This window comes from Lipophrys pholis, assembly GCF_963383615.2.
Source record: "Lipophrys pholis genome assembly, chromosome: 22".
Classification (NCBI taxonomy): domain Eukaryota; kingdom Metazoa; phylum Chordata; class Actinopteri; order Blenniiformes; family Blenniidae; genus Lipophrys; species Lipophrys pholis.
The window spans coordinates 8,148,840-8,161,490 of record NC_137644.1 but is presented as its reverse complement, the minus strand read 5'-3'; the positions used below and the strand labels follow the sequence as shown (position 1 = coordinate 8,161,490).

At 44.3% G+C, this 12,651-nt stretch overlaps 1 protein-coding gene across 1 annotated transcript in view; it reads right to left on the bottom strand.

Moving 5' to 3' along the window:
- lhfpl3 (LHFPL tetraspan subfamily member 3) overlaps positions 1–12,573 on the bottom strand; it is a 32,055-nt gene extending 19,482 nt beyond the window's left edge. The window contains exon 1 of the mRNA XM_080492430.1: positions 11,697–12,573. Coding sequence (XP_080348556.1) covers positions 11,697–12,129 — 433 coding nt within the window. The 5' untranslated portion in view covers positions 12,130–12,573. The remainder of the gene's footprint in view (positions 1–11,696) is intronic.
- Between the last annotated feature and the right edge of the window lie 78 nt (positions 12,574–12,651).

Below are 12,651 nucleotides of genomic sequence, written 5' to 3'. Positions count from 1 at the left end.
GCTATTTAGTGACGCTCCCTCGGGGACACATAATACAAAAGGATAATACAACAGCAGATTGGGAACGTTTTCTTCAGCGGAGAGGAAAATAACGCAGCGCTGATGGCGGCCTCAGTGGTACTCCCACATATACACACTCCTGCCTCTCCAACACACAGACGCTGTCGCTCCACAATGTTCAACAACAAGTCAATGCTGCCAATCTTTCCTCTTCCTCCTCTCCCGCCGATCTGCACTCTCATTTCCGTCCAAATCCCCTGCTGCTGGCTTTCCTGCTGCTCCATAACCCGCGCCTGATTAGGAGTGTTATTAAAGCGCACTCCTACAACACGTCCTGCCGAGACTCCTGGAAACACCTCGTTATCTCCCCATCAGCTCTTCCCCCGTCTGGCAACTGGACACTATCCCATCATCATCCCACCAATTTGAAGGGTCTGAGCTCTGAGGAAAGCCAGAACAAATCTTCACAGCTTCTTCCTTCACCCTCAGCAAAAAAGAGAAGCGGGCAGATCTCATGAAACATGGATCAAGACTCCTTCCAGTGAAACACAGCAGAAATCAATGCCGAGGTCGGCATTCGGTAGATATGTGGCTCTTTAGGAAGTGTGTTGCTTCATGTGACTAAATTAGAGGTGTGACCGTTTTTAAGAGCACCGACGAGGGAGAAAGGCCTGCGGCAATGTTGTACAGCATCAAGATGAATCAGTTCGCTCATTTTCAGGTCTCTGATTGTTTTCCACGTCACTGAGATTGAAGTTAGGTGTTCAAACCAAATGGATTGGCATATTTAAGGCTTCTATAAGAATGAATTGGCAATATTTATGAGGTATGGCTGTTTAAAACTACATTTTGTGTACGTGCTGCTATTCTTCACACATTTTGTCCAAAAGTTAGTGCATCTTATGTTGAATCCACAATGGAAATTCATAAAAAAATGGTAAGTCACAGAAAATGAGGCGCAAACATTAAACCTGCAAAGCCTTGCAAAGATTTGATGAAATATGTGTGAGGAGTGACAATCAAGTGGAAAACCTCAATGAAGTAATGTATAATGCAAAACTATTCCCACTGTTTCCAAAGTTTTAACTAGTTTGCAATTGGGTTTTAATTGTGTAGAAAATAGGATAACATTTTGCATGTGACGCCAACCTGCTGTTAACTAACAAAACTGAGGAAAGTCTTCATTTCACTTGTAATTTACACTAATTCATAAACTTGGAAGATGAAGAGTTCTGTTGGCATTATTGTTCTGAATTTGCATTCAAATTTTAATTAAAGCACCAAAATTGCCTTGAAATCTCATTAAACTATCATTTATAGTATATAAAAAAACTGGTTCAGTGGGAAATGGCTTCCATATTTAGCAGAGATATTTCCTATTTTGTTATGAGTTTTTGTGAATTAGGTTGATTTAACTAATATAAGCACCAAACCTGACATTTATTGTGTAAGGAAGTCGAATCCATCACTTTCAAAATTCTTGTTGTGATAAGAATGAATGAAAAACTGAGAAAAACAGGAAAACTTGTAAAATGACACCAATGTTATGTAAACTGACCTGGACATTTATTAGAAAAGTCACTGTTAGTGATTCGGTTTAGTAATTCACTTGAAAAATGTCCTTAAAAAAGGACCGAAACTTGTAAGACTGAATCACAATTTAACATATTCTTCTAATTTATTCAGGCTGCATTCAAAGAACTTGATCTTTATCCCCTGAGCTACCACATCGTGTTTACTTTCTATGTTTTCTCAAGTCAATAAGTATTCTTCTCATTACGTTTCATTTATTTGCAATTTCGCCTGAACAGAGGAGTATCCATTGTCTGCAGCGTAATTACAGTCCCTGAGCCTTTTTTTTTTTTTTCTTCGTACGAAGGGTCTTTGGGTGTCATTTTCGTTTGGTCGCCAACCCTGACGGTCTCCTCGGCTTCTTGCCCGTCTCACATAATCTCCCTCTTTCTGCTCATTCCCCGTCGTAACTGCTCTCCAATCACAGCTGTCAGTCACACTTAAGGCCCTAAATACTTCTCCGTTCGCCACAATCAGACACACCGCCCTGCCTTTACCTCGAACGAGGTCCAGGCGCTCCCGCGGCCCCATCTGTCCATCACGCCGCGGCTAATTTCGCAAGACAAACTCATCATCGCCTCATGATGGCGACTTCTTCATCAACAAGCAACGTGACCTTCCCAATGTCGACGTGCTTCTTCGCGTCTGTTGCTTTGAGTCGCCGTCATTATTCCAGGAATGGTAGCGTTGGTCTGAAATGGCGTTGCGTCACCTTTCCTTTGTTAGTGTATAAAGTGAGAGACAGTAGATCCTTCAAATTGCCTCGTTATGTTTTTGTTGTTCGACATGTTGAGAGTGAGCTGCAATCTTTACAGATCGGTTACTGTCCCTTTAAAATCCTCATCAGCTGAAGGAGGTGATCCACTTTCTTAATCCACCGGCTTAGATCGAGTCAGGACTAGAGATCTTACATCTCGGTGATTTCCTGCTGACTGGGCTCCCTTTAAATTGATCTGATTCACTCTTCCAGCCTTTGTGGTCTCTTTTTTCTTTACTCGGTACAAAACCGAGATACGACCATTGTGACTGTTTTGTTTTGGCGAACACCTCCAGGTGAACACTCCTCCTGCTGATGGCCTCCTCACTGTGTGTACCTGCGTCTCAGCCTCATGTGTCGTCAGGTTACATCACTGCAAAGCCTCTCGGGCTCTCCGGGGAAGTCATTATATGTGTGAGAGGATAAAGATTGGGCTGATGTCATTAGTGCTCGGCTTTACGTTTGGACTCGACTCTGCAAAAGCACATTGTGGTTTCCTTGTTCAATTAGAGACACTTTGACCAGTTGTTAATTATTGGTAATAAATACTGCCGTTATTTGTTTATTCCGAGTTCAGTCTGAATGGAATTCATCCGATCTTACAGTAAAGAAATGTGTTCAGTAGCTCTGAGTAACAACAGTAAAATGTGATTATGTTTTTATGTTTGTGGCATATTTGTAAGGAAAATGCATTTGTGGGACGAGCGGCAGAGCTGAGTATGTGTGTTCCAAAGAGACAACTTGAACAAAGGTTGAGATTAGGAAAGAAACGCCTGCTGATGTATTAATATGTCAACTCTTTGAGTTATTATATGCGACGGGGGAAAAAAAAAACGGATCGATTTCATCTCTGAGACGTTCCTCGGATCAGCTGTCGGCATCTCCGCAGACGCAGCTTGATATCGTCTCCTCCTATCTTTCCCGCTCCTTTCCAGGACGCCATGTGACGCTGATAAGCAGCACGGCCTCGTTCCATTTGACACCTCGCTGAAGAGGTGTAAATTTGAATATCGCTCAGCACGCCGAGGCGTCCCAATAATAACACCCGTCAGTCGGAGGTCGACTCTGTTACCATACATCGAACATCAGGCGTCTCGCCGTCACTCAAAGCTCAACGCCATCACAGAGCTGAAGGAGTTGAAAGGTCATGCGTACGGCGGTGGCAGCCCCACCGTTACTCTAGAAAGCAACGTTTGGATCAATAAACCTCCAGCTACCAAATAGACCTTTTATTGTGGGCTCTGACTGCCGGCTCGTCTCTCTGGAGGACCACTTAGTGGGCCGAGAGCGCCACGAGGAGCGCCACTTACTGCACAGGGAGCGCTGGGTCAGGTGGCGTGTTGGGGAGGCTTCAGCAGCACTTTAACCCACCTCCAACTCTGCATTTCCTATTTTCCCCCACAGATTTACAGCCACCGAGAAGTGAGCAGCTGTTCATGCCTGGGTCCGCTCTTCACGTGAGCAGCTCGTCCAGATGATCCAGATGGTTCTCAGTTTGTTGAGCGGCGATGTGCAGCCTCACGTCCAGCACACTCATCTCATCCTATTTGCATTTCCAGGGCTGCTCGCCAGTGTTTGCCACTTTATCTTCAACAATTGGGCTGTCAGGCATGTGGCCCCCACAAGAGCATCAGGGGGGGATGATGAGGAGAACAGAGAGGAAGGAGGAGGAGGAAGTAGGTAAGTGGCCAAAGGAGGGAAGAGGAATGGGGAGAAGCAAAGCGATTGTGGAGAGATGGATGTAGGAGGATGAGGAGAAGGTAAGGAGGAGGAAAAAGGAGGATGAAGTGTCACGGTCTTCTGTTCTGCTATTTCTGTTTTCCTTTTCCTGTGTTTCTCTTTGTGTGTCTGCGTGGTGGGCGGAGTCAACATGACCTGCACTGGAGCTGAGCTGCACACCTGGGACCCATCATCATCGTCACCTATACCCATCTATTCTATTCTATTCTATTCTAACAAGGAGAAGAAGAGCAAAAAGAAAAATCAAGTGGAAAAGGAGGAAGAGGAAGACAAATGAGAAGGAAGAGAGTTGGAAGAAGAAGGTGCAGGAGGGGGGGAGGAGGAGGCAGGAGATGGAAAAAGAAGAATGGGAAGAGGAGGAAAAGGAGAAAGGATAGAGAGAAGGTGGGAGGGGGAAAAAGGATAAGAAAATTAGGTGGAGAAACACAAAGGCATGAGCATTAATTGATCAGAGGTGTTGGTGGAGGAGGAAGGAATGGGACTAATAAAGAACAAGATGAGGAGCAAAAATCAAAAGAGGAGGGGGGAAAAGGACAAAGTACAAAAAAGAAGCTGGGAGAGAAGGAGGAATGAAAGAGGAAGGAGAGCAGAAGAAGCGTTTGTCAAACACCTGAGGATTCTTCACAAAAAGTTACGGTCCATTTAACCACGTCTGCAAACTCCTCAAAGAGCTCATAATGGGAAAACATACCAAGGCTCACAAATGAATATCAAAAAACTCACAATAAAGCCTTTTACTGGTGAGCTGGGACGTCACAAGCAGCTTCAATAGATCGTTACGCTGGAGGGATATAAGACAACTTCTCCAAACATTCTTCCTTTTTTTTCTAATGATGGCGGGACAAAACCCACCATGAGTTCCACATTTTTTTTTGTTCTTGAATGCATTTTTTTTTTTTTTGGAAACAGTAATGAGTTCGCTTCCAGAAAATGGGGCTTCGTCCCTCGTGGACAGACGCAAACACATTCGAGTGTTTCTGAAAACAGTGGCTGCAGCCTTCTGCTTCTGATTAAGAGTAAAGTATGCTTCTAAAGAAAAGTGCCAAATTAGGACAAACTTGCAGTTTAGTCATAATTCAAATGCTTCAGACTCTTTACCACATTTGGGTTGCTGTGTGGACCCATTTGAACCGCTGCTGTTGACTTTATTGCTGCTGCCAGAGAGAAAAGCATTAGAAGAGCTGCAGAGCTGCTGTCGCTCTGCTCTCTGTTGCTACGTCACTGTTCCATTAAGCCTAAAACTCACTCCAGCCTCCAGACAGGAAAATGAAAGATGTAAGCTTGTTAGCAACATTAAGCCTCTAAGTACAGTTCAGATGGCACAGAAACACCATGATAACTTTATTTATTTAACCAGGTGAGAGCCATTGAGAGCTTTTTTTGTTTTTTGCAATAACATACAATAACAGCACGAAAACACAAAATAACACAACGATAATGTGACATTATGACGATCGAACCAACTGAAGTTATTAAGTACTAGTTTTCAGTAACTTCTGCAAAGTTTTCTAAAGTTATGAAAACTAAATCCCTCTTGGGCTGTCTCTCCACTTCTCTTTCTCTCTCTGACTCTCTCTATCATCTTAGTATCTCTACCTTTATATGCGTGCCCACGTTGTCCTCTGACTCTGTCGCAGCAGCAGACAGCTCTGAGCGAGAGTCCCTGCATCGGAGAAGAGACCGGCGGGAGTATGACAGTTGTCTGTGTGTGGACAGGACTCCGGCTCGTCTCTGATCCAAGTCGGCCAACTTCTGTGCACCGTGACGCAAAGGATTCACATTAAAGAGGCCGTCCGATCAGACTGTGGGTTGATAAAAGTATCTCTCTCATTATTCTCTGAGATCTGACTCCCAGCTCAAAGATTCAGGACTGGCTTTGAAAGTTAATCACTGCCGGACCACCTGAAATGACATCTGAGAGGGAGGATTTTTCTACAATCACAGGGGATTTCAGTCCAGAGCACCTCAATGTTGTCTATTTAAGTTGGCCAGAGATCTTTTAAATGGCTGATCTCACCCTGGCGAGAGGACGGGCAGGCGATGTGAGATGGATAGTGAATGAGGAGACGGCTAAAGGAAAAGCTGAGACGATCAATACCAGACGATGAACTCCACCTGCTCTCATCATCAGAGTTCAAATAGCCATAGAAAGACGTAAACAAGACACTGTCAGCACAATATGTTTATCAAGGTTTTTATCAGGCTACACAATGCCCCAAACTATGTTTCTCAACCTGAGGTTCACGCACCTCCCGAGGGTCTAGAAATTGATATTGATGATATTACAAACAAACACTGCTGTTTAGTGGGCGCGAACGAGCACCTCCCAGTTGTGAGACGAAGAATCAGCATTATCTTCACCTACCTGTTATATTAAAATAACCTGATAAATGATAATACAGTAGAACCTCGGACAAGCGGACCGGTTAAGAGCAGACACCCTGTACTGGGCGAACACATCGCTGTGCACGTACACATATTCAACTGTTAACACACCATAATGAGTGGATAACCAGCCTGACGTGGGCAACTGACAGGTTTTCCCGGCAAATTTCAAGCTGAGCGACACTAAGACGGCCAAACTACTTGGGCTGAACCCGGTCATTGGAATATTCACACGTTGTAATACACATTTTTTTTGACATTTCATTGTATTTTGCACTAGAATGTTTCATTAAAATTGACTTTATGTTGAGATTGTAATCATTTTCGTACTAACTGTTTTAGACAATTTCATTACATACACTGAGAGAGTGGCGTAGATGGTCATTAAAAGAAATAATATACATATAGGTACAGTGACAGTTTGTTCCAGGATTCCACAGCAGCAGTCTGACATTCTGTGACTAAGTAGTCTTCATCAGAGTGACAGCCTGGGGGAGGAAACTGGCGGGTCGTTTTGCCGGAGGGGAGGAGTTTGAACAGTTTGTGTCCCGGGTGGGAGGGGTCAGCAGTGATGCCACCTGCCCGTTTCCTGACCCTGGACCGGTATAAGTCCTGGATGGGGGGGGGGGGGGGGGGGGGGGGGGTCGACGCCGATGATCTTTTCTGCAGTCCTGATTGTCCGTTGTCGTCTGAGTCTGTCCAGTTTGGCTGCAGATCCAAACCAGACAGTGACGGAGGTGCAGAGATTTATGCCAATCGTGATGAGCGTGCCAAATTTGGTGAGCTACTGAGCGAGTTTAGGGGGTCAGAATTGGGCTCAATAATGCGTCAGGATAAGAAGAAAAAAGAATAAGATAAAATAAAATAAGAAGAAACATTACAATTACAATAGGGTCCTTACCTCCTTTCGTGCTTGGTCCATAATAATAATAATAATAAATATTATTATTATTAGAATCCCTACGGTTTCAATAGGGTCCTTTTGGCACTTTCAGTGCTCTGACCCTAAAAATGCTGCAAAAAGGCATCCCCCTGACCCCCTCATTTTCTTTCTACTACTTAGCCACTAAATCTGTTCAGAGGTCCAACTATGCAACTATAGTAATATATCAGCCCCTATTAGACCTTCATCACTGTAGTGACAGTATAATCATGAAACGGTCACATTCGATTAGACGGAGGAAAAACTGTCACATTTAAATTTGTAATGGCTGTCAGTCACTTATGGATATTAAACTGTTTATGTCTGGTGACCTTGTGATCAAATCGTAAACATATATATATATATATATATATATATATATATATAAACAGAAGAAATAACTGAAGAACGATAGCAGAGCAGCTTGTGTTGTATAAATGTAAGAAATTCTTTTTGCAGCTTTCCATCTGTTGTCATTAACCATTTTATTCCAATCCGGTCACTGCTGGCAGGAATGTGACATGCACACGTATCACCACGATAACTCCCAGGCCATTTGTGATATATAGAAACTTCAAAAGCTCCGAGCAGAGTGATGGAGCTTCGGCTTGGTACAGCAGCGATTATTGTTGCAGTGAGGACTTCTGCAGAATAAAGCGCACACTAATACTGCCATAGAGTCCAAGTTGTTTTATTAAAAGGGGCAGAAGTGCTCACTCATTGCACTTTACATTATCTACTACCATAAAATCCAGAAAGGGTTAACTTACAAACTGTATCATTGTAATAACTCATACAAACTTCTAATGGGCCATGGCCACTTCCTGCAGTTTTAGTGAATGACACGCCGCCAGATTGTGCTTCTGAGCATCGTGACACTGTTTCCTCACAGTTTTTGGAACACACAATGACTCGTTTGTTAAAATCTTCCTCTGGCTGCAGCCTTCAGTGTCTTTTTTTTTGTTATTTTTTCTTATGTAAATGTAAAAGTCTGCTCCCCTGACATGGCGGAGAAATCTGAGTAAAACCAACATGTGACTCGAGGGAGAAAGAAAGCAGCTTTGATCTGTGACTAAAATACTGCAAAAAATACAAACTGCTGCTCATTAGGCCCGGCTTGTGATGGAGCTCATCATTGTGGCTTTCTCTCCAAGATAATAATCCAACACACGGCTTCAGTCTCTCTGGATTCTTCAGTGACAGAGCGCTGGTTTTTAGGTGAAACGGGAACACAGTGTTTGGATTATTAGACCAGCAGCCGGCCCGTGGTGCTTCTAACCTCCACCTCTAATTAATGGTTACCTATTTGTCTTCCAGCCCGGCGGTCAGCACACTTCTGGGACTCCAACCCTCCGAATGTGGGCGACTTGTGCAGACAAAAGCAGAAGTGCACTCTCTCTCTCTGTCGACACACTGTGATTGTTATTGGTTATGACATTTAATTCCCATTTGAGCGCAGCCAGCGTTTCGCCGGGGGCGCCGACGAAGGTGCACGGCACGATGCCGGAAGATTATTTATACACACAAATTATTCAGAGCCAGAGATGGCGCTCAAAACCTTTATCTTTTGTCTGCCGTCGTTTGTTACACGTCTCCGTGGGGGTGTCAGTTGGTGCGAAGCCACTCATTTCCTCAAGAAATCATCTCTCGTGTTTGGATTAAAATGAAACTCCTTCATTTAAATAACTTGTAAGTTACTTCTAGTATGAATGCAACTTTTGTCCAGAACAAACTCTCTCTATTGTTGAGTCAAGGTCGCGTGGGTGACAAACCGATATCGAACGACACCAACTCTTGTTCTTCGATTGTCGATCTGTGTTTAGAACTTGCATGGATGAGCTCCTGACTCTGCATGCCTGTTTAGATGACGCACAGCATTCACATACAGACTTTAAAAGATAAACTAATCAGCGTAGCAGGTCTTGCACAACGAAGGCTGCATCTCGGCAGACAAGAGCTGCGTGAAACCGGATTAATTGCAGTCGGATAAAAAGTGTCAGCTGGGGCCCAGAAACTGAGAGCAGAGCAAGAAGAGACTTTCCAGACAGCAGCAGTTGCTCCGCCGCTCAGCTCCAGGCTACAATAAGCAAACCGAGCAGTCGGACGTCAAGCGAAGCGTCATTTAGCATGTTTAGAAACTCAAGGTAGCACCAACTGTCAACCTGACGGTGCTGTAAGAACCCGCCACAAAACCGTGTTTCCCAACAGCTACACACTCCAGTTGTGATCGTCACCTTAAGTCAGTGCGTCTCGATGTGTTTGTGATGTTAAGTTCAGATGAAGGAAGTGGCGAGGAGGCGCTCTAGGAGCTGGATGTTTAAAATGTGGATTCATGAATTAATGACAATGTGAAGAATGAGCAACAAAACCAATGCTGCTAATGCTAAACAGTATGCACAGGCTAATGCTAAAGTTGAGGCTAAATTAAGGATCAATGGGTTGAAGACCAGTAAACAGGAGTTTAATGAAATGGTATCGTCACTGGAGACATCAGCTTAGGATAATGCCAATACTTTAGATATTGTTTACAGCGGCCCAGTGGAAACAACACAGAGAAACAAACACCTCGACAAAAGAGTTTGTTTATAAGTAATTTGTTCAAGGAATAGTAAAGGGAGCCATCAAAATCAATTATTTGAAGAAACCTCTTGTAACCTTTTAGGTTTCAACAATGTTGATATCAGCACAAATCCACCCGAAGGTCACAGCAGCCGCTCCCAGACACAAGCGAAGCCAACGGCCCAGAAAACTCACTGACTCAACGTTTCATGCTGTCAAGAGACAAATCAAATATCCCAAAAACTCCTTTTCTGTTACCGCGAACCATGGGACGGGTGAATGTGAGCGTTTGTAGACCGCCCTCTGCTGGCCACAATAATAACAGCAGGAACAATGAAGACAAAATCCACCCTCAGTGATTCAAACTACTTCAGCAGGCAAAATACATAAAAGAAGAGGTCTGTGACACGCTGCAGCTTTAGGATCGTCTTCATCACCACATGATGTTCCAGTGTTGTGTCCAAATATCACCAAACACACGACGGACAAATGTGCATGAAAACTTGGTCACAATATGATGAATATTTTTACTGAACAACGTCTGAGATGCAGAAACACTTCCTGAAAGTAGTGATGGGCAGATCAGTAGCAGCATATTGGTAATTCATTACCACAGATGTCTGTTTTTGTGTCGGTAAATTCTTCCAGTTGCCCTCAATATTTGTGATCCTCGCTATGGTGTATTGGTGATATCACACATCTCTAATTGAAACCCACTTAAACAACAAACAGTAACCTGAAAGATTTTCTTTTGTTTTTGCAACATGAACTCTAAACGCACTTGCAAGAATAGTAAAATGTTAAACATCCAGGTTTAAGTAAAAAAAAATCAAATTTTCTATCATTTTACTGCAGCTCTGCTTTACCGACCCAAAAATAAATAGCAAGGCAGAAGCCTTTTTAAGCTGATATTTACTGTTGTTTTCCCCGAAGTGCTGAAAGAGTTGGCTGAGATCTAAAGCTGAGCTGTGCCACTATTGGAAAAGAAATTATTTTGGATAGAAACCAAGATCTGTGCAGTTTCTTTATCTGCTTCAGAGATGGACTGAAAAAGTAATTAAAGGCAGAGGAAAGCAGTTCAGTCAGCACTGCACGCCTCTACTCCCCGGATTCCTTTAATTCTCTCTACATGCCTTTCTTCCTTTGTGTTTAAATGCAGTCGGTGTTTAAAGATGCAAAGAGAAAAGCTTTCCTGTGTCATTGAATGTGGAAAAGACACATTTGCATTTTTCCAATTTGTGTTTGAAGACATTGCAAATCACAGAAAACCCACACACCTGTGAAGAGAGCTTCCCTGGAAGATTTATCAGCAAGTCTCAACAGATAAATCACAATATTTAGAATATGTTGCATTCAAGTGATGAAAAATTCGCTTTTCCTGGCTGTTGACCTGTGTTTATGTATTTAAAATCACTGTTTTTAAGACTTTATAATGAGAGGTAAATTGTTTAGATCTGAAGTTTAAATCTCCTCGAGGCGTTTTTTCCACTCCCCCTACACCTCAGACAGTTATATAATGTTTTGAAACTTGAAAGTTTCGCTGAGTTTAGTTTCTAAATTAGACTAAAGAAACAGGGAACATCTGGACATTTTGACAGTTTGTTCATGCTTTGCATCTTGCAAGTATAATATGAAGTGTAACATTTCTGTTGTATTCAAAATGTTATTTCTTGCACAGTGTGGACTTCAGTGAATAATTCTAAACTGTGAGCAGATTTTGAAGCTTTTGCACCCGTGTGGGCTGAAAGCATCCCTCCTTACCTGCAGCCAGCTGCATCCAGCCGCAGATCTTGTACACGGTGCCGGTGCTGCAGAAGAAGAAGAGCGCGAAGCAGCCGATGCAGGTGAGCACTAGCACCATGGACATGCCGATGAAGAAGGACGCAGCCTTGAAGGCGCTGGACGGGATGCTGCTGAACTCGGTGAAGCTGCCCTGGCAGGTCAGGTCCCGGGACAAGCCGTTCCCGATGCAGTAGTGGAACAGACCGAAGTAGCCCGCCTGCGGCGTGTCCATGCCGTCGCCGATCCAGTAGGGCTGGATGAAGCACACCACGTTGACGATGGCGAAGAGGATGGTGAAGATGGCCCACAGCACGCCGATGGCGCGCGAGTTGCGCACGTAGTTGGTCTGGTAGATCTTTGCAGCCTCGGAGGCGGGGAGCATGGTGATGCTGCTGGGGGCCCCCGGGATCATCCTCCGGTGTGTGGGTGAGAGAGAGATGGTGGAGGGGGGAGCTCTGGATCTACAAACCTGTCTGCAGAAAACTCACATCCGCCTCATCTGATCGCGATTTTCTGCACAACTTCTCCGCGCCGTCGTTCACAGCTGGCAGGGTCGGATCTCTGCTGGCATCTCTGTGGTGTCTCACTCATCGGATGCAGAAATACGGAGAGCAGCTTGACAAATCATCATCCACCGAGAAGATTCACGCTGCCTCTGCCTTCACGTCCATCCTCCGCCGCTGCGCTCCTGCTCCGTGTGACGAGACGGATCCTCCTGAATCAGAGCTGGAGGTAAACTCTGGATATTAGAGCCAGCCCACATCCCTTAATCCCTGTCTGACGTGTGTTCGCCCCGCAAGGCGCGCAATCTCAAACACACACAGGCTGCTTCATGCATAGTGCGCAAACAGTGCGCACCGGGAACGTCAGGATGTGCACAAATACACTACGCCAACCCCGCATCCAGGAGCGTCTCTAGACGCTTTGGACCCCA